General features: G+C 42.1%; 2 protein-coding genes across 2 annotated transcripts; both read left to right on the top strand.

The window, feature by feature from the left end:
• Positions 1 to 21: 21 nt before the first annotated feature.
• On the top strand, positions 22 to 4,687 carry LOC129820973 (gap junction beta-2 protein-like). The gene is made up of 2 exons (XM_055878155.1): positions 22 to 1,178; positions 2,159 to 4,687. Exon 2 carries the CDS (start codon positions 2,186 to 2,188, stop codon positions 3,002 to 3,004), a length of 819 nt encoding a protein of 272 aa, XP_055734130.1. The 5' UTR covers positions 22 to 1,178; positions 2,159 to 2,185; the 3' UTR covers positions 3,005 to 4,687.
• Positions 4,688 to 5,153: 466 nt separating this feature from the next.
• LOC129820970 (gap junction alpha-3 protein-like) lies at positions 5,154 to 10,129 on the top strand. The gene is made up of 2 exons (XM_055878145.1): positions 5,154 to 5,483; positions 6,586 to 10,129. The coding sequence occupies exon 2, from the start codon at positions 8,133 to 8,135 to the stop codon at positions 9,438 to 9,440; it is 1,308 nt and encodes a 435-aa protein (XP_055734120.1). The 5' UTR covers positions 5,154 to 5,483; positions 6,586 to 8,132; the 3' UTR covers positions 9,441 to 10,129.
• The last annotated feature ends 10,204 nt before the right edge of the window (positions 10,130 to 20,333 follow it).

Below are 20,333 nucleotides of genomic sequence, written 5' to 3'. Positions count from 1 at the left end.
ATATCATAATCGCTAGATAGATCTTCAGTCTGCATGAGGTCATGCCTACTTTGTTGTGGTAATCTTGATTTCACAGAGGAAGTCTCCATCATCATGTGACTATACTGACTGTCTCATGACGACTTAGGCCTTGACCATGACTCTCAGTTCAGTTACATTACACAGAAGAGTCATTGGAGGAAGGCCTCTTCTGTAGAGGGGAGTTTTGTTAAGAGCCGCAATGCTCGGTCTGAACATTAACACGAGTCCCTTGCAGTATTGGAAGCATAAGGACATTTCATATCGTAAATAATAATAAAACAAAGTTACATTGATACACACCTTTTTATAGGGTTAGGGTTCCCACACGGACATATTTCCATGTTACAGCGCTTGTTTACGGGAGACAGTGGACTGACTACCTGTGCTAATTAGCCATCTGCGTCTCTGAACACCTGTGTGTAAATGGAAGACCGAAGCCAAACACGTCACTGAAACGTGCTGCAACTGTGTTAACACGGTTAAAACAGTGTACACTAAGTGTGTATTCTGCATTTGTGAAATTATTTTGATGTGATATGAAAGTAAAGGGATTTATGTTTCTAGAACCGTACTGCAATTGAGAATCTAGTCACGTTTATATGGTCTATTTAGTGTTTTACCTTTCAGGGCCAATTCGCCCCTTAAACAACATGTAAGGTCCTTGGACTACGGAGTAACGTTAGGCGCTTTTAGTCTAATATTGGGCAAATGATGACTGCGTGCTTTATAGCTCGTACCGTAAATGAAGACCGAATTCAAGTGTATCTCTCTGAATTGTCTATAAACAGTCAATGTGAAAAGAATGTGATTGTGTTTGATTCAAATAAACAAATCAGTGTATTTCAGTGAAATCAGGTAAAACTCTACACGGCTGACACTTTAATCTAAAAGTTACACACTCCTGAACTGATGAGCGCTCTTTTTCTTCGTCCCGCCCCCTAGCAGGTGGATCGTCCTCAAGTGAAGATCGTAAAAACTCAGGTACATCTCATCAGAGCGCAGACTTCACAGTCGGACCTACTTCCAAACAACTAAATTTCCCCCTCAGCTTCGTTTGGAGTTGCTCTCTCCGTCTTTGCTGTTTCTTGAAACGACGGCATTAAAGAGCACCGAAAAGTGAAATTAATGGACGTTTGCTGAAGTTCCGAGAAAGTGAGGTGAGTGCTGTGATTTGTGAATCATACTCACCTGTCTTATTCGTCTTTATGTAATGATATAGCCACTTGTGATTTTTTTTTTGTTGCTGATGTTTAGGATTTTATTAAAGAAATGATTGTTCCTTGTTTTTTTCCCAAATATACAGGTTAGAATTAACAGATTAGAAACTCGACAGGGAAACCTAACGAGATATGATTATTAATTGGCAAATTATGGACAGTTTACATTTTGAATAAAATGCAGGTAAACTCACCACTAATAATGCAGTCTTAGTAACTAGCAGCAGCCAATTTTAGTAAGTGTATATTTAAGCAACCACGCACGAGGAGGTGTAGTATATGGCCAATATACCACGGGTAATGACTTCTACACACGACTCAACGCGGGGTGCCTGGATGTATACCAAAACCCCCCGAGGTGCCTTATTGCGACTATAAACGGGTTGCCAACGTAATTAGAAAAGTAAAAACATGTTTTTATGTGGTCTGATATACCACGGCTGTCAGCCAATCAGCATTCAGGGCTCGAACCACCCGGTTTATAATGTATAATAAACAAATGCTAATTTATTGTTTTGTCTTAAGTTAATGGAAATTAACTTTCTTGTGTACTGTTTGATTATTCATTGTTTTACTACACTGTTTTCTGTCAATATAGCCTCACTTTTGATAGCCAGTGTTGTGTGAAAGTAATTACTTGAATGACAACACACATTATTATATAGTTTGATTAAGTTGTAGTTTGATTAAATTGTATTGGAAAGAAACACCACCTAGTGTTCAATTGAATACTTCATGTTTGTACATTTTTGGTTAGGTTTTTCAAATGTCTAATTGTGAAAGACAAAAGGAAACGGCAGTGATGTAGGCCTACTGGTCTCCTTCCCAGTGTACTGTTTGGGTTTCTGAACATGAAACCTTTTTGAAGTTCACTAAGAACTGACATTAATTTGTACAGTTTCCATTCTTGTGTTCTCCAGGTGGTCTAAGCCAAAGCTGCTGTAGAGATGAGTTGGGTGGCTCTGTACGCCCAGCTGGGCGGGGTGAACAAACACTCCACCAGCCTGGGGAAGATATGGCTGTCTGTCCTATTCATCTTCCGTATCACCATCCTAGTACTGGCTGCAGAGAGCGTGTGGGGAGACGAGCAGTCTGACTTCATCTGCAACACCCAGCAGCCTGGCTGTAAGAACGTCTGCTATGACCACTTCTTCCCTGTGTCGCACATCCGTCTCTGGTGCCTGCAGCTGATCTTTGTGTCTACACCGGCCCTGTTGGTGGCCATGCACGTGACTTACAGGAAGCGTGGGGACAAGAGGCACATCATCTCGACGGCCTTGCACAGCGGTGGTGATGACAAGACTAGGCAGGTGGACCTAGAGGCCCTGAAGAGGAGTCGTCTGCCCATCACAGGGCCTCTGTGGTGGACGTACACCTGCAGCCTGTTCTTCCGCCTGATTTTTGAGGCTGGCTTTATGTACGCCCTCTACTTTGTTTACGATGGCTTCGCGATGCCTCGTCTGGTGAAGTGTGAGCAGTGGCCCTGCCCCAACAAGGTGGACTGCTTCATCTCACGACCCACAGAGAAGACCATCTTCACCATCTTCATGGTGGCTTCGTCTGCCATCTGCATGGTTCTCAATGTAGCCGAGCTGGCCTACCTCATCGTCAAGGCCCTGATGAGGTGCTCCACCAGGATGTCCAAGAAGAGCCCTGCCTACGTTCACCCCGATCACAAAACCACAGACAAGTCCCTACTACAGAATAAAAAGAACGAGATGCTGCTGTCCTCTCTTACAGATTCCTCCAGCAACAAGACTGTGTGAGCCCAGCATAGTGGCCATGTTCTTCCCCATTTAGACTAAAGAGAACTAGGGAGTAGAAACGTATCAGTGTTTTGTTACCATGAGAAGAGAACATACTTGTGAGGACATACCTGTAGCAGCTGAGAGGATTGGCCTAACCCTAAGTCTGCTTTTCTAGAGCAGTTTGCCAATTCCAGTCCTCGAGTACCCCCAACAGCAGACGTTATTGTTGTAGCCCTGGACAAACATGCCCGATTCAACTCATTGAGGGATTGATAATTAGTTGACAAGTTGAATCAGATGTGCTTGTCCAATGTGTATTTTTGGGGGTACTCGAGGACTGGAGTTGGGGAACACTGTCGTAGAGGATATTTCTCTCTCTGTGCCTTCCACTATGACTGACCCATGGGGTAATGTTTTAGCATTTTTTAAATGTATTTTTTTATTTATCTTGGTGCTTGTATGTTTGAGCTACATGTCTGTTTGGGAGGTTGAACAGCAGTGACAAATGGGTCTAGATCGCCACCTTCTGGTTTACAATGAGCTTGCAGGAGTTTAATGTTTGTGGAGCGCAACCAGAATTGGTTAATGTTACTTCTACAGCTTTTGTAGGAAACTTTACCAAAGCAGAAACTCACAAGTGTGCAGTTTAGCTCCAAGTTCTATTTTTAGGCTCACACCGGCGAAGGAAATGTATTGAGTACCAAAGCAATTTTAAAACAGTGCCTTAGTCTATTAGCGGTGTCAAATAGTATGATGTAGATGATGCTGTATATTGAGCATTTACATTTGAGTAATTTAGCAGATGCTCTTATCCAGAGAAATGTACAGTAGTGAATGCATACCTTTTCACATTTGTTCGTACCGGTCCCCTGTGGAATTGAACCCACAAGCCTGGCATTGTAAGTGCCACACTACCAACTGAGCCACACAGAGCACAATGTTTTTAGGTAGCATGGCTGATACGCTTGAACATTCTGGACAGATTTCCTGGACCCAAATGAGGCCTATTCCTGTACTTAAAAATCATGCTCAATGGGGAATATCCATTGGAAGTGCTTCTTGGTCCAGGAGTAGGCTTAAGCTGGGTACTGGAAACTGACCCTCTGAGCATTATGCCAACTGAGACTGACATCTAGCCTATTGTTGTCAAGACTGATTGTAAACCTGGCTTCAGAGCCTATCATCTTTCAGCTTGTTCCTTATTTTAGGCACTTAACTTATCACTGCACCTATTTCAATGTGAGTTAGCGGGCTGATCTATAGGCAAATTGGCCTAATGTGCTTTGTCCAAAAATGCATGTAGAAGTTGGACCATAATAACTTGTATCACTGTAGTGACAATCTGACTGTTACCTGTGAAAAGGTAAAGACAGTTTTAGCAATGAGATGCATCACACACATTTGTGAAAGCACTTTGTGGGCTTACTTTCTCTCACAATCTTTACATATGTATGGGGGCTTTTTGTCTGTTTTATACTGACTGTGTGGAGGAAATGCAAAATTCAGTAGTACAAATCATTCTTGGACATTTTTGAAAGCCTCAACATTGTCACTTGCTTCTTTACAGCAGCTAGAGCCTAGCTGATAATGTACAGATTTCTAAACTGCATGTCTTTTGAAAGAAGGTTGTTTTGTATGTTTTATTAGATCTGCACTTTGACCCTGGGTCTTGACTTTTAATTAAAAAAAACTGAAATGATACTGCAGGTTTACTTATTGCTTTCACAGTATCTGTTGTAATACCACTGTTATCAACCTCCAGCCACGGGGATGCGCTTCTCTGGACAACCAAGAGAGGGCAGGAGGTTACATGGGTTTGCGGTGGGTGACTGGATTTGCAGTGTAACTTTTGATAGCCATGTATCACAAGTAAATTGTATTCTAGTGAGGTGTAGAATCACAAATTGAAGACAATTTTATCTCACAGGCCTATGTTCTCTTCAGCATTCCAAATGAACTATTTCTCACAGATGGGCTACCTTATTGTCAGAAATGGCCAGCTCCCGTCACTAAAGGCCGAAGGTCAGATGTAAAACTATGAAAGCAGAACTGACTTTTCCCGGATGGTAATATGCACCACCCAGACTGCATAGCCTATTTGAAGCTTGATGTTTTATAGGGGCGTGGCGTGCATCGGTCCAGGGTGATGACTTTCTGAATTCACTCATGCATGGTCACACAATGTGACAGTCGCGATGGCTGGGAATGGGAGTGAGCTGCGCTTCGCGGAAACCTATCTTCAGGTTCAATTCGTCTCGAAAAACTAACTTTTCTTGCTCAAATTTGGCGGCGAATCCACGTGTGAAGTTTGAATGAATAACTTGGCCTGGCTGCGTTTAAAAGAGTTTGGTAAACTGGCAGAGGTGCCAGGATTTGGTGAAGTAGGGAGGGCACCAGCTTCCCTGGGAGGTCTGTAGGCTATCCGACGCACTCAATATGGCACCAATGGCAGATGGATATTGCTTTCCATATTTAAATTGGGCATCTCCTGTCTAAGGTATGATTGAAATGAGGTGCGAGTTTTTTTCCTGGCACTCGTACTGATGTGATGCTGGTAACTCGTATCAATGGCCATTTTATTTAATGAACATTTAAATGTTGAGTATTTAATTATTAGAAATTACAGTAGTGACCTATTATAATCGGTCAAACAATACGATAACAAAGGTATAGGGGAGCTAAAAATAAAGCCAGTGGACACAAAGCCTATCTGGCACCCTCTGTATTGTCGATTTGTGAGGCAGCACACTTTGTAGGTTACTGTTGGCTACCTGAACTTGATCGAGTTAATTATTGACTTATTTAATGGTCATCAAAACCTTCAAAAATCATCTGATATTCAATCTATTCGATTTGTATAATATGATGGGATATTTTCTGGACTGATACACGTGTTTAAACAAAACAAATGTTGAGACAACAAAGAACATACAACATTCCAACCTTATCAGATAGGCTATTATAATACTGTAGTCCTTATAATAGCAGTAATAATGACAATACAAATAATAATACAAATAACTTTTAAAGCATTTCGATTTTTGTATTTGTATTTTTGACTGTGTTTTATACGGTCATGTATTTATCCAATCTTTAGGCGCGCATTTCTTTTAGATCAAAGTATTTCTCTTGATCAGCACTTAAAATTCTGATGAGATAAGCATTCATTTGGGGTATGGCACTTTTAATATGTTTATAATGTTAACACTTTTAATATATACATTTCATATGTATTTGCCGTGAAGGGAAAAAAATCCCACAATATTTTCATCAGGATACAAACTATGCGGTGGGATGTTGATATGGAGAGAGAAATAGGTTAAAACATCTCTCAACTCTAGAGATTAACATTTCTTTGCATATCAATTCTGTGTCAAAATGCCTTCTTTTTCCAATCTAATTAATATCTTAATTTATGACGACAATTAATATTTATGAATCAGGGCATGGTCATTTTCACTTCAATAAGAGTTTTTTAAAAAATAACAGTAAACCAAAAAAATACCTATCACGTGTGTCAGTCTGCTTAAAGATAAGGGAATACACTTTTGATGTAAATAAACCAATTAACATATTCATTCATCTTTTTTTCTTTACAGGTGTCATATTTATTCTGAACCCTAGTCGATGGATTTATTACCCTCAATACAAGAACATTTGAGTATGTTCCAACTATTTTATGTTTCTGCTTGCGTTTTGCTTTTGGTGTGAATAGTAGATTGATAGGCCTCTACTGGCAAGTTCATGTGCACAAAGCTAACCAAGCACTATACATATATAACAAATAAAATACTATCTTATTTGTCACATGTGCGGAATACAACAGGTGTAGACCTTACAGTGAAATGCTTACTTACAAGCCCTTAACCAACAATGCAGTTTTAAGAAAATACCTCCAAAAAATTATGAGTATTTGGCTTCATTCTCCTATATTCAACAGTATTTTTTGTGACTAGGGCTGGTAAATGTTGTGCAATGTCTTAGTTTCAAAAGTATTTTTCAGAGGTTAGTTAAAAATCATTCTCATAGCTTGTTTTTGAGGATCACATATGGGGAAAGTGTAATCTGATTATTCTGTTTGGTTTTAACTTGTACAGTATGACAGTATACATTGTTAGATGTAGCTTAGTCAATATATGTAATTAGCTTAGTCAATATATGTAATTGTGAATATGGTGTCTTTGCATTTATTGGCTGCAATATCTTATATAATTGACCATTAAATTGCCATGAAAATAGCACAATATTTTTTACAAGTGTGTTACAGATGTATTAGATTTAGCTAATGATTTATCAGCATGTTAAAAGAGGCCTATAGCTGCCCCTGTTCTCAATGAAAATGTCATTCTGTACATCACAGGATATAAAGGCCTATTAGATGTTGAAGATTGTATGTTATATCTTGGACTTGACACCTAAGGCTCTGTTGGATCTGTAACAGTGGGAGTCGTGTGTGTCAGGGCCTACACACCGCAGTCCAACCTCTGCTCACTGCTGTTTTTGAACATTATAATGTTGATCTCAGCAAATGCCTGCTGGGCAGTGGAGCGAGCAGGTGAGAGAGAGAGAAAGAGAGAGGGAGTGCGTGTGTGTGTGTGTGTGTGTGTGTGTGTGTGTGTGTATGTGTGACAGTGACCAAGAGAAAGATTTAGAGAGAGAGAACAGGAGAGTGAAAGAGTGTTAGCATAAATGTCAGGTTCATAGTTAATGCTAAATAGTGAAATAGGGGGCTTCACAAAATTCTGTGGCATTACAGAACATTTCTATACCGTTCACTTGCTTTGACCGATTGTTCGATTAAAACAATTGATTTAGCAGTTAACGCCAATGAATTCTTCAAGGCCATTTTATGGAAGTAATTTTAATAAGCGCTTAATGCGTTGTGCCGATGTGAAGTGTGATTAACTCTTTGTATGTTTGTGGGTGACGCGACCATTACTTGCTCTCTCTAGGTTTGTAGTGTTTCTCTGTCCTTTATCCCCCTGCAGTTTATGCTGGGGTATTCATGCTTTATGTTACATGGTATCACTTTAACAGGTAACTGACAATCTCTTTCCCCCTCTCTATCTTTTCATCCCGTCATCCTTCTCTCCTCCCTCTGTTCACTCCAGACTGTACTTTCTCCCTAGGCTAGAAATCTTGAAGCATGGGTGACTGGAGCTTTCTGGGGCGTCTGTTGGAGAATGCACAGGAACACTCAACAGTAATCGGCAAGGTCTGGCTGACTGTCCTCTTCATCTTTAGGATCCTGGTGCTGGGAGCGGCAGCCGAGGACGTGTGGGGCGACGAGCAGTCTGACTTCACCTGCAACACACAGCAGCCTGGGTGTGAGAACGTCTGCTATGATGAGGCTTTCCCCATCTCGCACATCCGCTTCTGGGTGCTGCAGATCATCTTTGTGTCCACGCCCACCCTCATCTACCTGGGTCACGTACTGCACATCGTCCGCATGGAGGAGAAGCGGAAAGAGAAGGAAGAGGAGCTGCGAAAGGCCAACAGACTCCAGGAGGAAAAGGAACTCCTTTACAATGAAGGAGGGGATGCAGGGGGAGGAGGAGGTGGTAAAAAAGAGAAGCCACCTATCAGGGATGAGCATGGCAAGATCCGCATTAGGGGTGCCCTGCTGCGCACCTATGTGTTCAACATCATTTTCAAGACCCTTTTTGAAGTGGGGTTCATTTTAGGTCAATATTTTCTTTATGGCTTCCAGCTGAGGCCGCTATACAAGTGTGCACGGTGGCCCTGCCCCAACACTGTGGACTGCTTCATATCTAGGCCCACTGAAAAGACGATTTTCATCATATTTATGCTTGTGGTGGCTTGCGTGTCTCTTTTGCTGAATTTGTTAGAGATCTATCACCTTGGGTGGAAGAAAGTTAAACAGGGAATGGCCACCCCTGATCATGTGTTGTTGCCCCGCTCTAATGGTGTGGGGCCGGAGTCCATAACTTCTGCCTCCAGAACTGCCCTTCCCAACCTCAGCTACCCACCGACGTACACGGACGTGACAGCTGGGAGTGGTGCGTTCCTGCGGCCCAAGGTAGAGGCCTCCCCGGCAGAGTTCAAGATGGACCCCCTGCAGGAGGGGCCCTCGTCCTCCTACTACATGAGCAGCAACAACAACCAAAGGCTGACCACGCAGCAGAACTGGGCCAACCTGGCCACCGAGCAGCAGACTCGGGAGATGAAGGCCACATCCCCCTCGTTCTCCCCTTCCTCCGCACCCTCCTCTGATAGTAAGCAGCAGCCTTGTAATGCTGCTCCCCCCACCACCACCAGCCCCAGCTCCAGTGGGGGCAGTTTGAGTGGGGGGAATGTTGATCAGGAGGAAGGCCACGTCACCACCACAGTGGAAATGCATGAGCCCCCCATCATGGTCACAGACCCTCGCCGACTCAGCAGGGCCAGCAAGAGCAGCAGCATCAGAGCCAGGCCCAACGACTTGGCAGTATAGTCAGTCCCCCTAAATACACCAACCTTCTAAAGTCCTCCCAATCACCCCAATAATAATAATAATTGGAGGCAATGTGAGGAAAGGGTCTGGGATCTGGAGTTGTTGCCTAATATATATATTAACAGCAGTTAATATCAGTGCAATTGGTGAGTTGTAGCATATGCATTATGATACAAAAACATGTGCAGTGTGATTGTGCAATGTGCGTTAAAATGGTCTCACAGGCCGAAGGCTTCAATATACTGGACATCAGGGGACTTTAGGGTTCTCATTCCAGTTTAAAATGGCCAAGTAACTTTTTTGTTTGAATTCGGTTTCAATGGCCTGGTATGTGTCAATGTGCTCTTGTCAACAGTGGTTGTTGTTGTTGTGTTTATTTGATGAACATAAAAGCCTATTTATTCCAATTAGGAATGATACTGTACATTCATCAAGTTGTTGAGTTCGATTGGCAAATTGCTGAGAACCAATTTCGAATAAAACTGTAATGTGGAACAAGTACAGGGTGTTTTGAGACTAGTTGTTTGTTTAGTATATTTTCTCTTTTGCTGTTATAGAAGTTGAACCTTTCTTAAAGATCCAAGGCAGCCGTTTTTATCTCAATATCAAATTATTATTAACAACCTGTGATTTTTTTCAATTAAAATGGTGAAGAAAAAAAATTTGCTTCTTAGCAAAGAGCAAATTCTCCAAGCAAGAATGTTCTTAGAACTGTCTGGGAGTGGTCTGAGTGGGGAGGGGGAAACTGAAAACTAGCTGTTATTGGCAGAGAGATTTGCAACGCTCTTTCTTATTGGTCTATTAACTATATCACCAGGCAGGTAAAAACTCCATCCCACCAAAACAGGCAGAAATTTCAGGCAGTCTTTTAAAACAGCTCAACAATAAAGGGCCATTATGATCATGTTCACAATTTTACAGTATTATTCCAACCTCATAGTGTGGAAATATAAAACACAGGAAAAACACATTTTTAATAGCACTGGGCTTTTAAAATACGTTTTTTTAAACAATTGGTTTGGTGTATCATAGAAAGTCCATTGCAAGACAAACTAAATCAGCAGCATGTATGCTCTCATCCTTTCTCTAGGATTCAGAATACTGTACAATGTCAGCAATGACACAGATATGGGGATAATAACATTTGCTTGTTCATTATAGAACTTTTATCTTGTACTTTATGACACTGCCTGAATTTCACAGTCTAAATTACTTTTAGAATATTCAGGAAATAGCTCAGTGTTTGGAAATACATTTTTTGTATTATGTGTTGGAAGAGTAATGGTGGAATCTGTAAATGCAAAACTACAACTCACTGATTCACTAACAGGTCTGCAGGTGCATTTCTCTGTCTTAGTTTTACCCAGGATCCACTTACTGAACACATCATTTACACAAAAACTATAAGAAAATGATGGGTCAAAACTAGGAGTTGAAAGTATTCTTGTAGTCCACAGCTGTTATTACTGCAGGTTCCATAGTTCCAGACCCTGCTCTTACATTTGATTCTCCAATGCAGAAATCAAGCAAATAACGTACTTTTTTTTTGCCTGAAATTAGAAAGGATACTGACATATGCACAATGAAAAGTTAACATCCAATTTTCAAGAGGTTGAAAACAAAATAAACCCAAATGCTTTAAATTAAGAGGGTAAATAAACCAATCACAGGATATTTAAGTATCACACATCTTGCAAATGTGATGAAACTAGATTAACAACACCATCTAAAAAGCTGACACGTTGAAGATTTCCAAATAGTTTTCCCAGATGTTAATTTCAATCAAAAGTAACAAAGCGCTTTGATTTTACTGGAAAGATTTGTTTATATTTACAAAACCAGTCAAAAGTTTGGACACACCTACTCATTCAAGGGTTTTTCTTTATTTGTATTATTTTCTACAGTGAAAACATCAAAACTATGAAATAACACATGGAATAATGTAGTAACCAAAAAAGTGTTATACAAATCAAAATATATTTTATATTTGAGATTCTTCAAAGTAGCCACCCTTTGACTTGATGACAGCTTTGCACACTCTTGGCATTCTCTCAACCTGCTTCAATTTTCAGGTCGCCTTGTTAAAAAGTTAATTTGTGGAATTTCTTTCCTTCTTAAAGCGTTTGAGCCAATCAGTTGTGTTGTGACAAGGTAGGGTTAGTATACAGAAGATAGACCTATTTGGTAAAAGACCAAGTCCATATTATGGCAAGAACAGCTCAAATAAGCAAAGAGAAACGCTAGTCAGTCAATCTGAAAAATGTCAAGAACTTTGAAAGTTTCTTCAAGTGCAGTCGCAAAAACAATCTAGCGCTATGATGAAACTGGCTCTCATGAGGACCGCCACAGGAAAGGAAGACCCAGAGTTACCTCTGCTGCAAAGGATAAGTTCATTAGTGTTACCAGCCCCAGAAATTGGCAATTAACTGCACCTCAGATTGCAGCCCAAATAAACGCTTCACAGAGTTCAAGTAACAGACACATCTCAACATCAACTGTTCAGAGGAGACTTTGTGAATCAGGCCTTCATGGTCGAATTGCTGCAAAGAAACCACTACTAAAGGACAACAATAATAAGAAGAGACTTGCCTAGACCAAGAAACATGAGCAATGGACATTAGACCAGTGGAAATCTGTCCTTTGGTCTGATGAGTCCAAATTTGAGATTTTTGGTTCCAACCGCCGTGTCTTTGTGAGACGCAGAGTAAGTGAACGGATGATCTCCGCATCTGTGGTTCCCACCGTGAAGCATGGAGGAGGATGATGTGTGATGGTGTGGGGGTGCTTTGTTGGTGACACTGTCATTGATTTATTTAGAATTCAAGGCACACTAAAGCAGCATGTTTACCACAGCATTCTGAAGCGATACGCCATCCCATCTAGTTTGCGCTTAGTGGGACTATCATTTGTTTTTCAACAGGACAATGACCCCAAACACACCTCCAGGCTGTGTAAGGTCTAATTGACCAAGAACTAGAGTGATGGAGTGCTGCATCAGATAAGCTGACCTCCACAATGACCCGATCTCAACCCAATTGAGATGGTTTTGGATGAGTTGGACCGCAGAGTGAAGGAAAAGCAGCCAACAAGTGCTCAGCATATGTGAGAACTTCAAGACTGTTGGAAAAGCATTCCAGGTGACTACCTCATGAAGCTGGTTGAGAGAATGCCAAGAGTGTACAAAGCTGTCATCAAGGCAAAGGGAGGTTACTTTGAAAAATCTCAAATCTCAAATATATTTTGGTTTGTTTAACACTTTTTTGGTTACTACATGATTTCATATGTGTTATTTCATAGTTTTGATGTCTTCACTATTATTCTACAATGTAGAAAATAGTAAAAATAAAGAAAAACTCTTGAATGAGTAAGTGTGTCTAAACTTTTGACTGGTACTGTGTGTGTATATATACACTGCTCAAAAAATAAAGGGAACACTAAAATAACACATCCTAGATCTGAATGAATGAAATATTCTTATTAAATACTTTTTTCTTTACATAGTTGAATGTGCTGACAACAAAATCACACAAAAATTATCAATGGAAATCAAATTTATCAACCCATGGAGGTCTGGATTTGGAGTCACACTCAAAATTAAAGTGGAAAACCACACTACAGGCTGATCCAATTTTGATGTAATGTCCTTAAAACAAGTCAAAATGAGGCTCAGTAGTGTGTGTGGCCTCCACGTGCCTGTATGACCTCCCTACAATGCCTGGGCATGCTCCTGATGAGGTGGCGGATGGTCTCCTGAGGGATCTCCTCCCAGACCTGGACTAAAGCATCCGCCAACTCCTGGACAGTCTGTGGTGCAACGTGGCATTGGTGGATGGAGCGAGACATGATGTCCCAGATGTGCTCAATTGGATTCAGGTCTGGGGAACGGGCGGGCCAGTCCATAGCATCAATGCCTTCCTCTTGCAGGAACTGCTGACACACTCCAGCCACATGAGGTCTAGCATTGTCTTGCATTAGGAGGAACCCAGGGCCAACCGCACCAGCATATGGTCTCACAAGGGGTCTGAGGATCTCATCTCGGTACCTAATGGCAGTCAGGCTACCTCTGGCGAGCACATGGAGGGCTGTGCGGCCCCCCAAAGAAATGCCACCACACACCATGACTGACCCACCGCCAAACCGGTCATGCTGGAGGATGTTGCAGGCAGCAGAACGTTCTCCACGGCGTCTCCAGACTGTCACGTCTGTCACATGTGCTCAGTGTGAACCTGCTTTCATCTGTGAAGAGCACAGGGCGCCAGTGGCGAATTTGCCAATCTTGGTGTTCTCTGGCAAATGCCAAATGTCCTGCACGGTGTTGGGCTGTAAGCACAACCCCCACCTGTGGACGTCGGGCCCTCATACCACCCTCATGGAGTCTGTTTCTGACCGTTTGAGCAGACACATGCAAATTTGTGGCCTGCTGAAGGTCATTTTGCAGGGCTATGGCAGTGCTCCCCCTGCTCCTCCTTGCACAAAGGCGGAGGTAGCGGTCCTGCTGCTGGGTTGTTGCCCTCCTACGGCCTCCTCCACGTCTCCTGATGTACTGGCCTGTCTCCTGGTAGCGCCTCCATGCTCTGGACACTATGCTGACAGACACAGCAAACCTTCTTGCCACAGTTCGCATTGATGTGCCATCCTGGATGAGCTGCACTACCTGAGCCACTTGTGTGGGTTGTAGACTCCGTCTCATGCTACCACTAGAGTGAAAGCACCGCCAGCATTCAAAAGTGACCAAAACATCAGCCAGGAAGCATAGGAACTGAGAAGTGGTCTGTGGTCACCACCTGCAGAACCACTCCTTTATTGGGGGTGTCTTGCTAATTGCCTATAATTTCCACCTGTTGTCTATTCCATTTGCACAACAGCATGTGACATTTATTGTCAATCAGTGTTGCTTCCTAAGTGGACAGTTTGATTTCACATAAGTGTGATTGACTTGGAGTTACATTGTGTTGTTTAAGTGTTCCCTTTATTTTTTTGAGCAGTGTATATACACACACACACACAATATCACTTTTTAATCATTGCATCTTCATGTTGAGGGTAACTCACTCTCATACATCATGTGATACTTTATTGGTTTTTCTTAAAAGGGTTGTTTTTTTTGTAAAACATAATTAAATTATAATGGCATCTAATTTCTTAACTGTAGTCAGTTTGTGACAACCAAAACACTTATTTGGTACAAAACAGACAAAGGCAATGATGTTGCAAGTTACATAATGCCAGAATGAAAAGTGAATTCCCATTTGATTTTTTTGTGTTTCAATTAACATCTTGATAGAACCTCAACTATTTCTACTACACCTGTTGTAAGCAATGGCATGCACAGTCTTCCGTCTAGTTAGTATAAATGTAATATTTCACCCTGTAGATTACCTGAACCATCTTGAATAACTGAAAAACTATGCAAGTCAATGCACGACATGACCACTCACTTAAAATAGGCCTTTTCATAAAGGACTTAGGCTACATGTGAAACATGATTGGTATGGTACAACACCTGTACCAAAATATATGTATTTCTTATACCTCAAATTACCATATGTTAATAGTTTATAGTTAGAGAAGGATCTGAAATAAACACAATAACAAACAATGCAAAGTAAAAACCATAATTACAACAGTGGTGAGACGACCAGAGGAGACTATGTAATGCTTTGCTTATAACAGTGTTACTCTTATTGGAACAATCCATTTTCCCCCAATGTATGTTACCTTTTCATTGAAACTATTTCAATGCATCAAACCACAAAAAAATCTGTGTTATTGCATTTTGGTTCTTAAAGTTTACATTTTAGTAAAAAGATCAAAGATTTGCACATTAAGACAAAACATGCTGTTCTATGAATCATATATCTATGTATAGGAGAGAGAAGTAAAGACACCAGACTGCCAATGTTTATAATCCTTAAAGGAAAATGTCTTAACCGTTAAACACAGCGGCTCTTTGCGTTAAAGACATCGTTTCATAAAATGACATCAAATGTGAATATAGGATACATCTATAAGTTAACTCATGGTCTAAGATGATTGCAGAAAGTTTGGATTTTCAAATATAGAAAAAAGTGGGCTGTGAGTATTTTCTGTGTGCTCACTCAGTGCTTTCACTGTGTTTTCTTCTCACAACATTCATGTGGCTCTGTAGATAGCTTGTAACACAATGTCACACTAATGTTGATAGAATGTCAGTTGGGTAGCTGGCCCTTCCTCTCTTCTACACACAGCAATGTGTGTATTGTTTTGAGTTGCCCGCAAGCCCCTCATCCAATAGGTTAACATACAGTAGCTTTCTTCAAACTCTTGATGTGTGTCATGCAGAGCGTTATTTCTCTGGCCAGTCAGTGAGTAGGAACCATCTACTGTATGCTCAGAACAGCAGCCTGTTTCAATTCTGTCTTAAGAGAAGTGCCGTGTGTATGACATTTTGTAAGAACAAGTTGATGTAAATGTTAATTTACCTCAAATGTTTACAAAACTGTTATTAAATAAACTTTTTTGTACCATATTTCTGGAGTATGTGGTGGTCAATAAAATTGAGACAGTGTGTGGCCCTTCTGTACTTGAGTATACATTTGCAACACGCACGCACGCACGCACGCACGCACGCACGCACGCACGCACACACACACACACACACACACACACACACACACACACACACCTGCTCGTGGAACATCTCATTCCAAAATCATGGGCATTAATATGGAGTTGGTCCCCACTTTGGTGCTATAACAGCCTCCACTGCGTGGACTTACTTCCATTCAGCCACAAGAGCATCAGTGAGGTTGGCCACTGATGTTGGGTGATTAGGCCTGGCTCGCAGTCGGCGTTCCAATTTATCACAAAGGTGTTCAGTGAAGTTCTTCCACACTGATCTTGACAAACCATTTCTGTATAGACCTCGCTTTGTGCACGGGGGCATTGTCATTCTGAAACAAGAACTTCCCAAACCTGTTGCCACAAAGTTGGAAGTACAAAATCATCTACAATGTCACTGTATGCTGTAGCCTAGCCCAAACCATGAAAAACAGCCCCAGACCGTTATTCCTCCTCCACCAAACTTTACAGTTGGCATTATGCATTCGGGCAGGTAGCGCCAAAACCAGATTCATCCGTCGGACTGCCAGATGGTGAAGCGTGATTCATCACTCCAGAGAACACATTCCAATGCTTCAGAGTCCAATGGCGGTGAGCTTTACACCACTCCAGCCAACACTTGGCATTGTGCATGGTGATCATAGGCATGTGTGCGGCTGCTCGGCCAAGGAAACCCATTTCATGAAACTCTCGACTAACTGTTCTTGTGCTGACGTTGCTTCCAGAGGCAGTTTGGAACTCGGTAGCGAGTGTTGCAACCGAGGACAGATGATTTTTACATGCTACACGCTTCAGCATTCTGCGGTCCCGTTCTGAGGCCTACCACTTCACGGCTGAGCCGATGTTGCCCCTAGACGTTTCCACTTCAGAATAACAGCACTTACAGTTGACCGGGGAAGCTCTAGTCTAGCAGGACAGAAAAATGACTTTTGTATATATAGGGTATATCACGTCTTGGGGAAGCTGGGGTGGATTTTGTACAAGAAGAGCTCGCACTCATTGACCTACTCAACCCTTATACTTATCGCTCCCTCTCTTCACATTCCAAGAGGGGATGTGAGAATGTGATAGTGAGCTGGAAGGGAGGAGTGACACATCCCTCCCCACCGTGCTGACTACCCTGCGTACACACATCCACACGTATAACTAAAGTTAGACCAGCGTGTCAGTCTCACACGTTGGAGACAAACATTTATCACTAACCCATTTAGCACTGTCACACAGACCCAGCAACAATTTACAACACCCTGCTGTACAAGATGCCAGTGAGCCAACTTCCAAACATTAAACGTCCAGGAAAGTTAATATGAGTTTGGCACAGAGGTGGCATTTAACAAGTAGGATAATATCAGAGACAATCAACAGTATTATAGTAAACTGCAACCTAAGAAAACTGAAGGGAATTGAGGTCAAGGTAGCCAGCTAGCTTATGAATAAGAATTGAAACATCCATGTGGGAACCCCATAAGTGTCAAAAATATCTATATTGGGCACTCACAGGAGTCAGTGTGTGATTTGTAATCTTCCTAAAAGAACAATGACCAGGCTGAGGGGTGTCTAGTGTACTAGAAGGGCTTAGAGTAGCACCTGGATCAGGAGCACCGGAGGCATGAGAATGAGGAAGGAATGACCCTTCAAGCTGTTCCTGGAACTCAGGGGTACAAATGACATTGACATCTGTTTTGTACTTGTGGACATGTTTGAGAGTCGAGAAGAACAGAGGCTAGCAGCAGATGTGACATTTAGGGAGATTGACAATGGAAAAATAAATGTGAGTAGGTCCCGTAGGAGGAGGAGAGAGATGGGGAATATTGAGTGCATAGATCAGGGCCGACCAGACAGGCAGAGGGACAGGCAAGCACAGAGCGACAGGAGATATGTGCGGGGTTACAGGGCCCAATGGCAAGGACTGTTGGTAGATTGCTGGTGTGTTGGCAGGGGGATGCAGTGTGAAGGCTGCTCTGCATAGAGCCAGGCAGGGCCGGATTACCGGATGGGGATGCAGGGCCCCCCTGGAGGTCGGGGGCCCCCCAGATAGCAGATAAAAATGTCATAAGCAGCGGCAAAATGTGTAGAATTCCAGGAAATTAGCTTAAAAACTGCAACATTTTCTCTCATCCTCATGGCAAAATGTGAAGAATAGCATGAGATGAGCTGTTTTTTGGGGGGGGACCTGGAGGTATTTGCCGGGGGGTCCCAACTGCAGTTGTCCGGCCCTGCAGCCAGGGCCCAGGGCCTAAAACAGACAGCAGTTATTTATAGCCTTTAATCACCTAACAAATTCACACTGGCCCCAGAGTCCAAATACCTCAGTAAGCCAGTCAGTCAGTACACCCGTTGTTTATTTCGCTAGTGCCCTGAATGTTTTTATTGGACGTAGTATAGCCTTCATACAGACATCATCTTCTAATACAAGGCCTCAAAATTCAGTGACAGGGGGTGCGTGGGTATGCATGTGTGAGAATGAGTGATATACAGTGATGTTAATTAAACCTACAGCAAAGACATTGAAACATTTGGAACAGTGTGGCGGCTGTGGCCAAATAGTACATTCCTTTTTTGATTGTCAAATCAGCAAGCTAATTGAAATTTGATTAATGAATCGTATCCACATTGAAATAGAGTGAATTGAAAATGGAATTGACCCTAACCCTGGAATTGAGTACTTCATGTCCTGTGATTTTCCTACAGTGTGGCCAAACAGTGCATCCAACAGGGAGCCTGTGTTTTGACTGTCCATGAGAAAGAGGGGCTTGTCATGAGAAAGTGAGGTATGGGCCGCGTTCCCCTGCTCAGACGTTGCATGCATCAACCAATGTTTGCGTGCCACGTCATTGACTGTGACATCGACTGACAGATTGCTATATCATATGATGTGGTTAGTTTATATGTTAAATACTTATCTAGGCATTGTAAGATCTGCCAGGTGTCAGCAATGTCTGGGCAGAGGAACGCGCCCAAAGCTGACAGCATATCCCAGCAACAGGAATGTGGGGACACGGGGTTGAAAAGAGGGAGGCTAGTCTCAACAGAGACACCTATAGGCAAAGCCAGGGCCCAGTTTTTCAAAAATGATCTATCTGGATTTTGCATATCGGATAGGATTATAAGCATATAAATATAATGAATAGAACAGACAAATCAGTGACTTGAATGGGGACTTCCGTTCTCTTCATTCGATTTCTATGGATTTAATCCTATCCAATAAGCGAAATCTGAATAGATAACTTTAGAAAAACTCCCTGTTAGAGCGAGAGAGCTGTGTGTGTTTGTCAGAGGGTTACACCCACTGCTTCCAGAAGTCCCCCAAATAAAGATAGGTCATCCTAAATGTAACTTAATCCACCCCCAACAACCTTTTGTTGAGAGCCAGCCTTTAATGCCAGCTTCTCAGGGTTACAGGGCTTTGTGATGAAGGTGGACACTGTCCTGTCCATCAAAGATAATGTAGGTATTTGCAGCACCTCTTTGGGCCAATGAGAAGGACAAACTAAACCCTCCAAAATGTACACAGGGAGCAAAGAAGGCTGAGAAATCAGCTACTGTCAGATACACCATTATTGAGTATTGACAATGAGAACCAAAAGCTCAACAAGATGTCATGTGTTTAAATTTAATCTTTCTCCCTGGGCTTTTAAAAATATTTCTTCACTGGGGTCTGAGCCATGTGTTGGGAGCACAAAACGTTAGAAATGCAGTTGTCATCCATTCCACCCCCCCATGGTCTGGTGCAGGTGTACGCTCTGCACCCCCTCCCACTCTGTTGTTTTAGAATTAAATGGCGACATTAGTTCATATCATGTGATTCGAAAAGAATTCATCACATTAGAGGACCTAATCACCACCTATAGTCTGCCCGTCGCCTGGGGCGCAGGGTTCACCCACATGACCCTGCTGAGCGCAGCTCTTCCTTTATGCCCCCTGAAAGAACCGGGGATTGAGCCCAAACAAAAAAAAAACACTAGGGTGAAAAATGTTTTTACACCCAATCCGCTCTCTCTCAGGGCTGGCTGTGTGCGCGCAGGGCCGTTTCAGCTTTAGATCAATGGGACAAGTTACTGGAGTCTGGCCAACTCTAACCGATAGAAAATAAAGAAAAAAGCTGACACTTCCCAACAAAAAAAAGACAAAAAAAAAAGAAAAAAAAGAGGGGTTTATCATACATTTTTCATAAATGCTCATGATGAAATTGTCTGTCTTTTTTAAACACCTTAAGTTTTATGCTTGACCTTTTAAAATATATCTAGATACATTTTACACTGATAATGTTGAGGCCTACACTCTTTGAGGCCT

This window comes from Salvelinus fontinalis, chromosome 23, assembly GCF_029448725.1.
Source record: "Salvelinus fontinalis isolate EN_2023a chromosome 23, ASM2944872v1, whole genome shotgun sequence".
Lineage (NCBI taxonomy): Eukaryota > Metazoa > Chordata > Actinopteri > Salmoniformes > Salmonidae > Salvelinus > Salvelinus fontinalis.
This window is presented reverse-complemented; position numbering and strand designations above follow the sequence as displayed.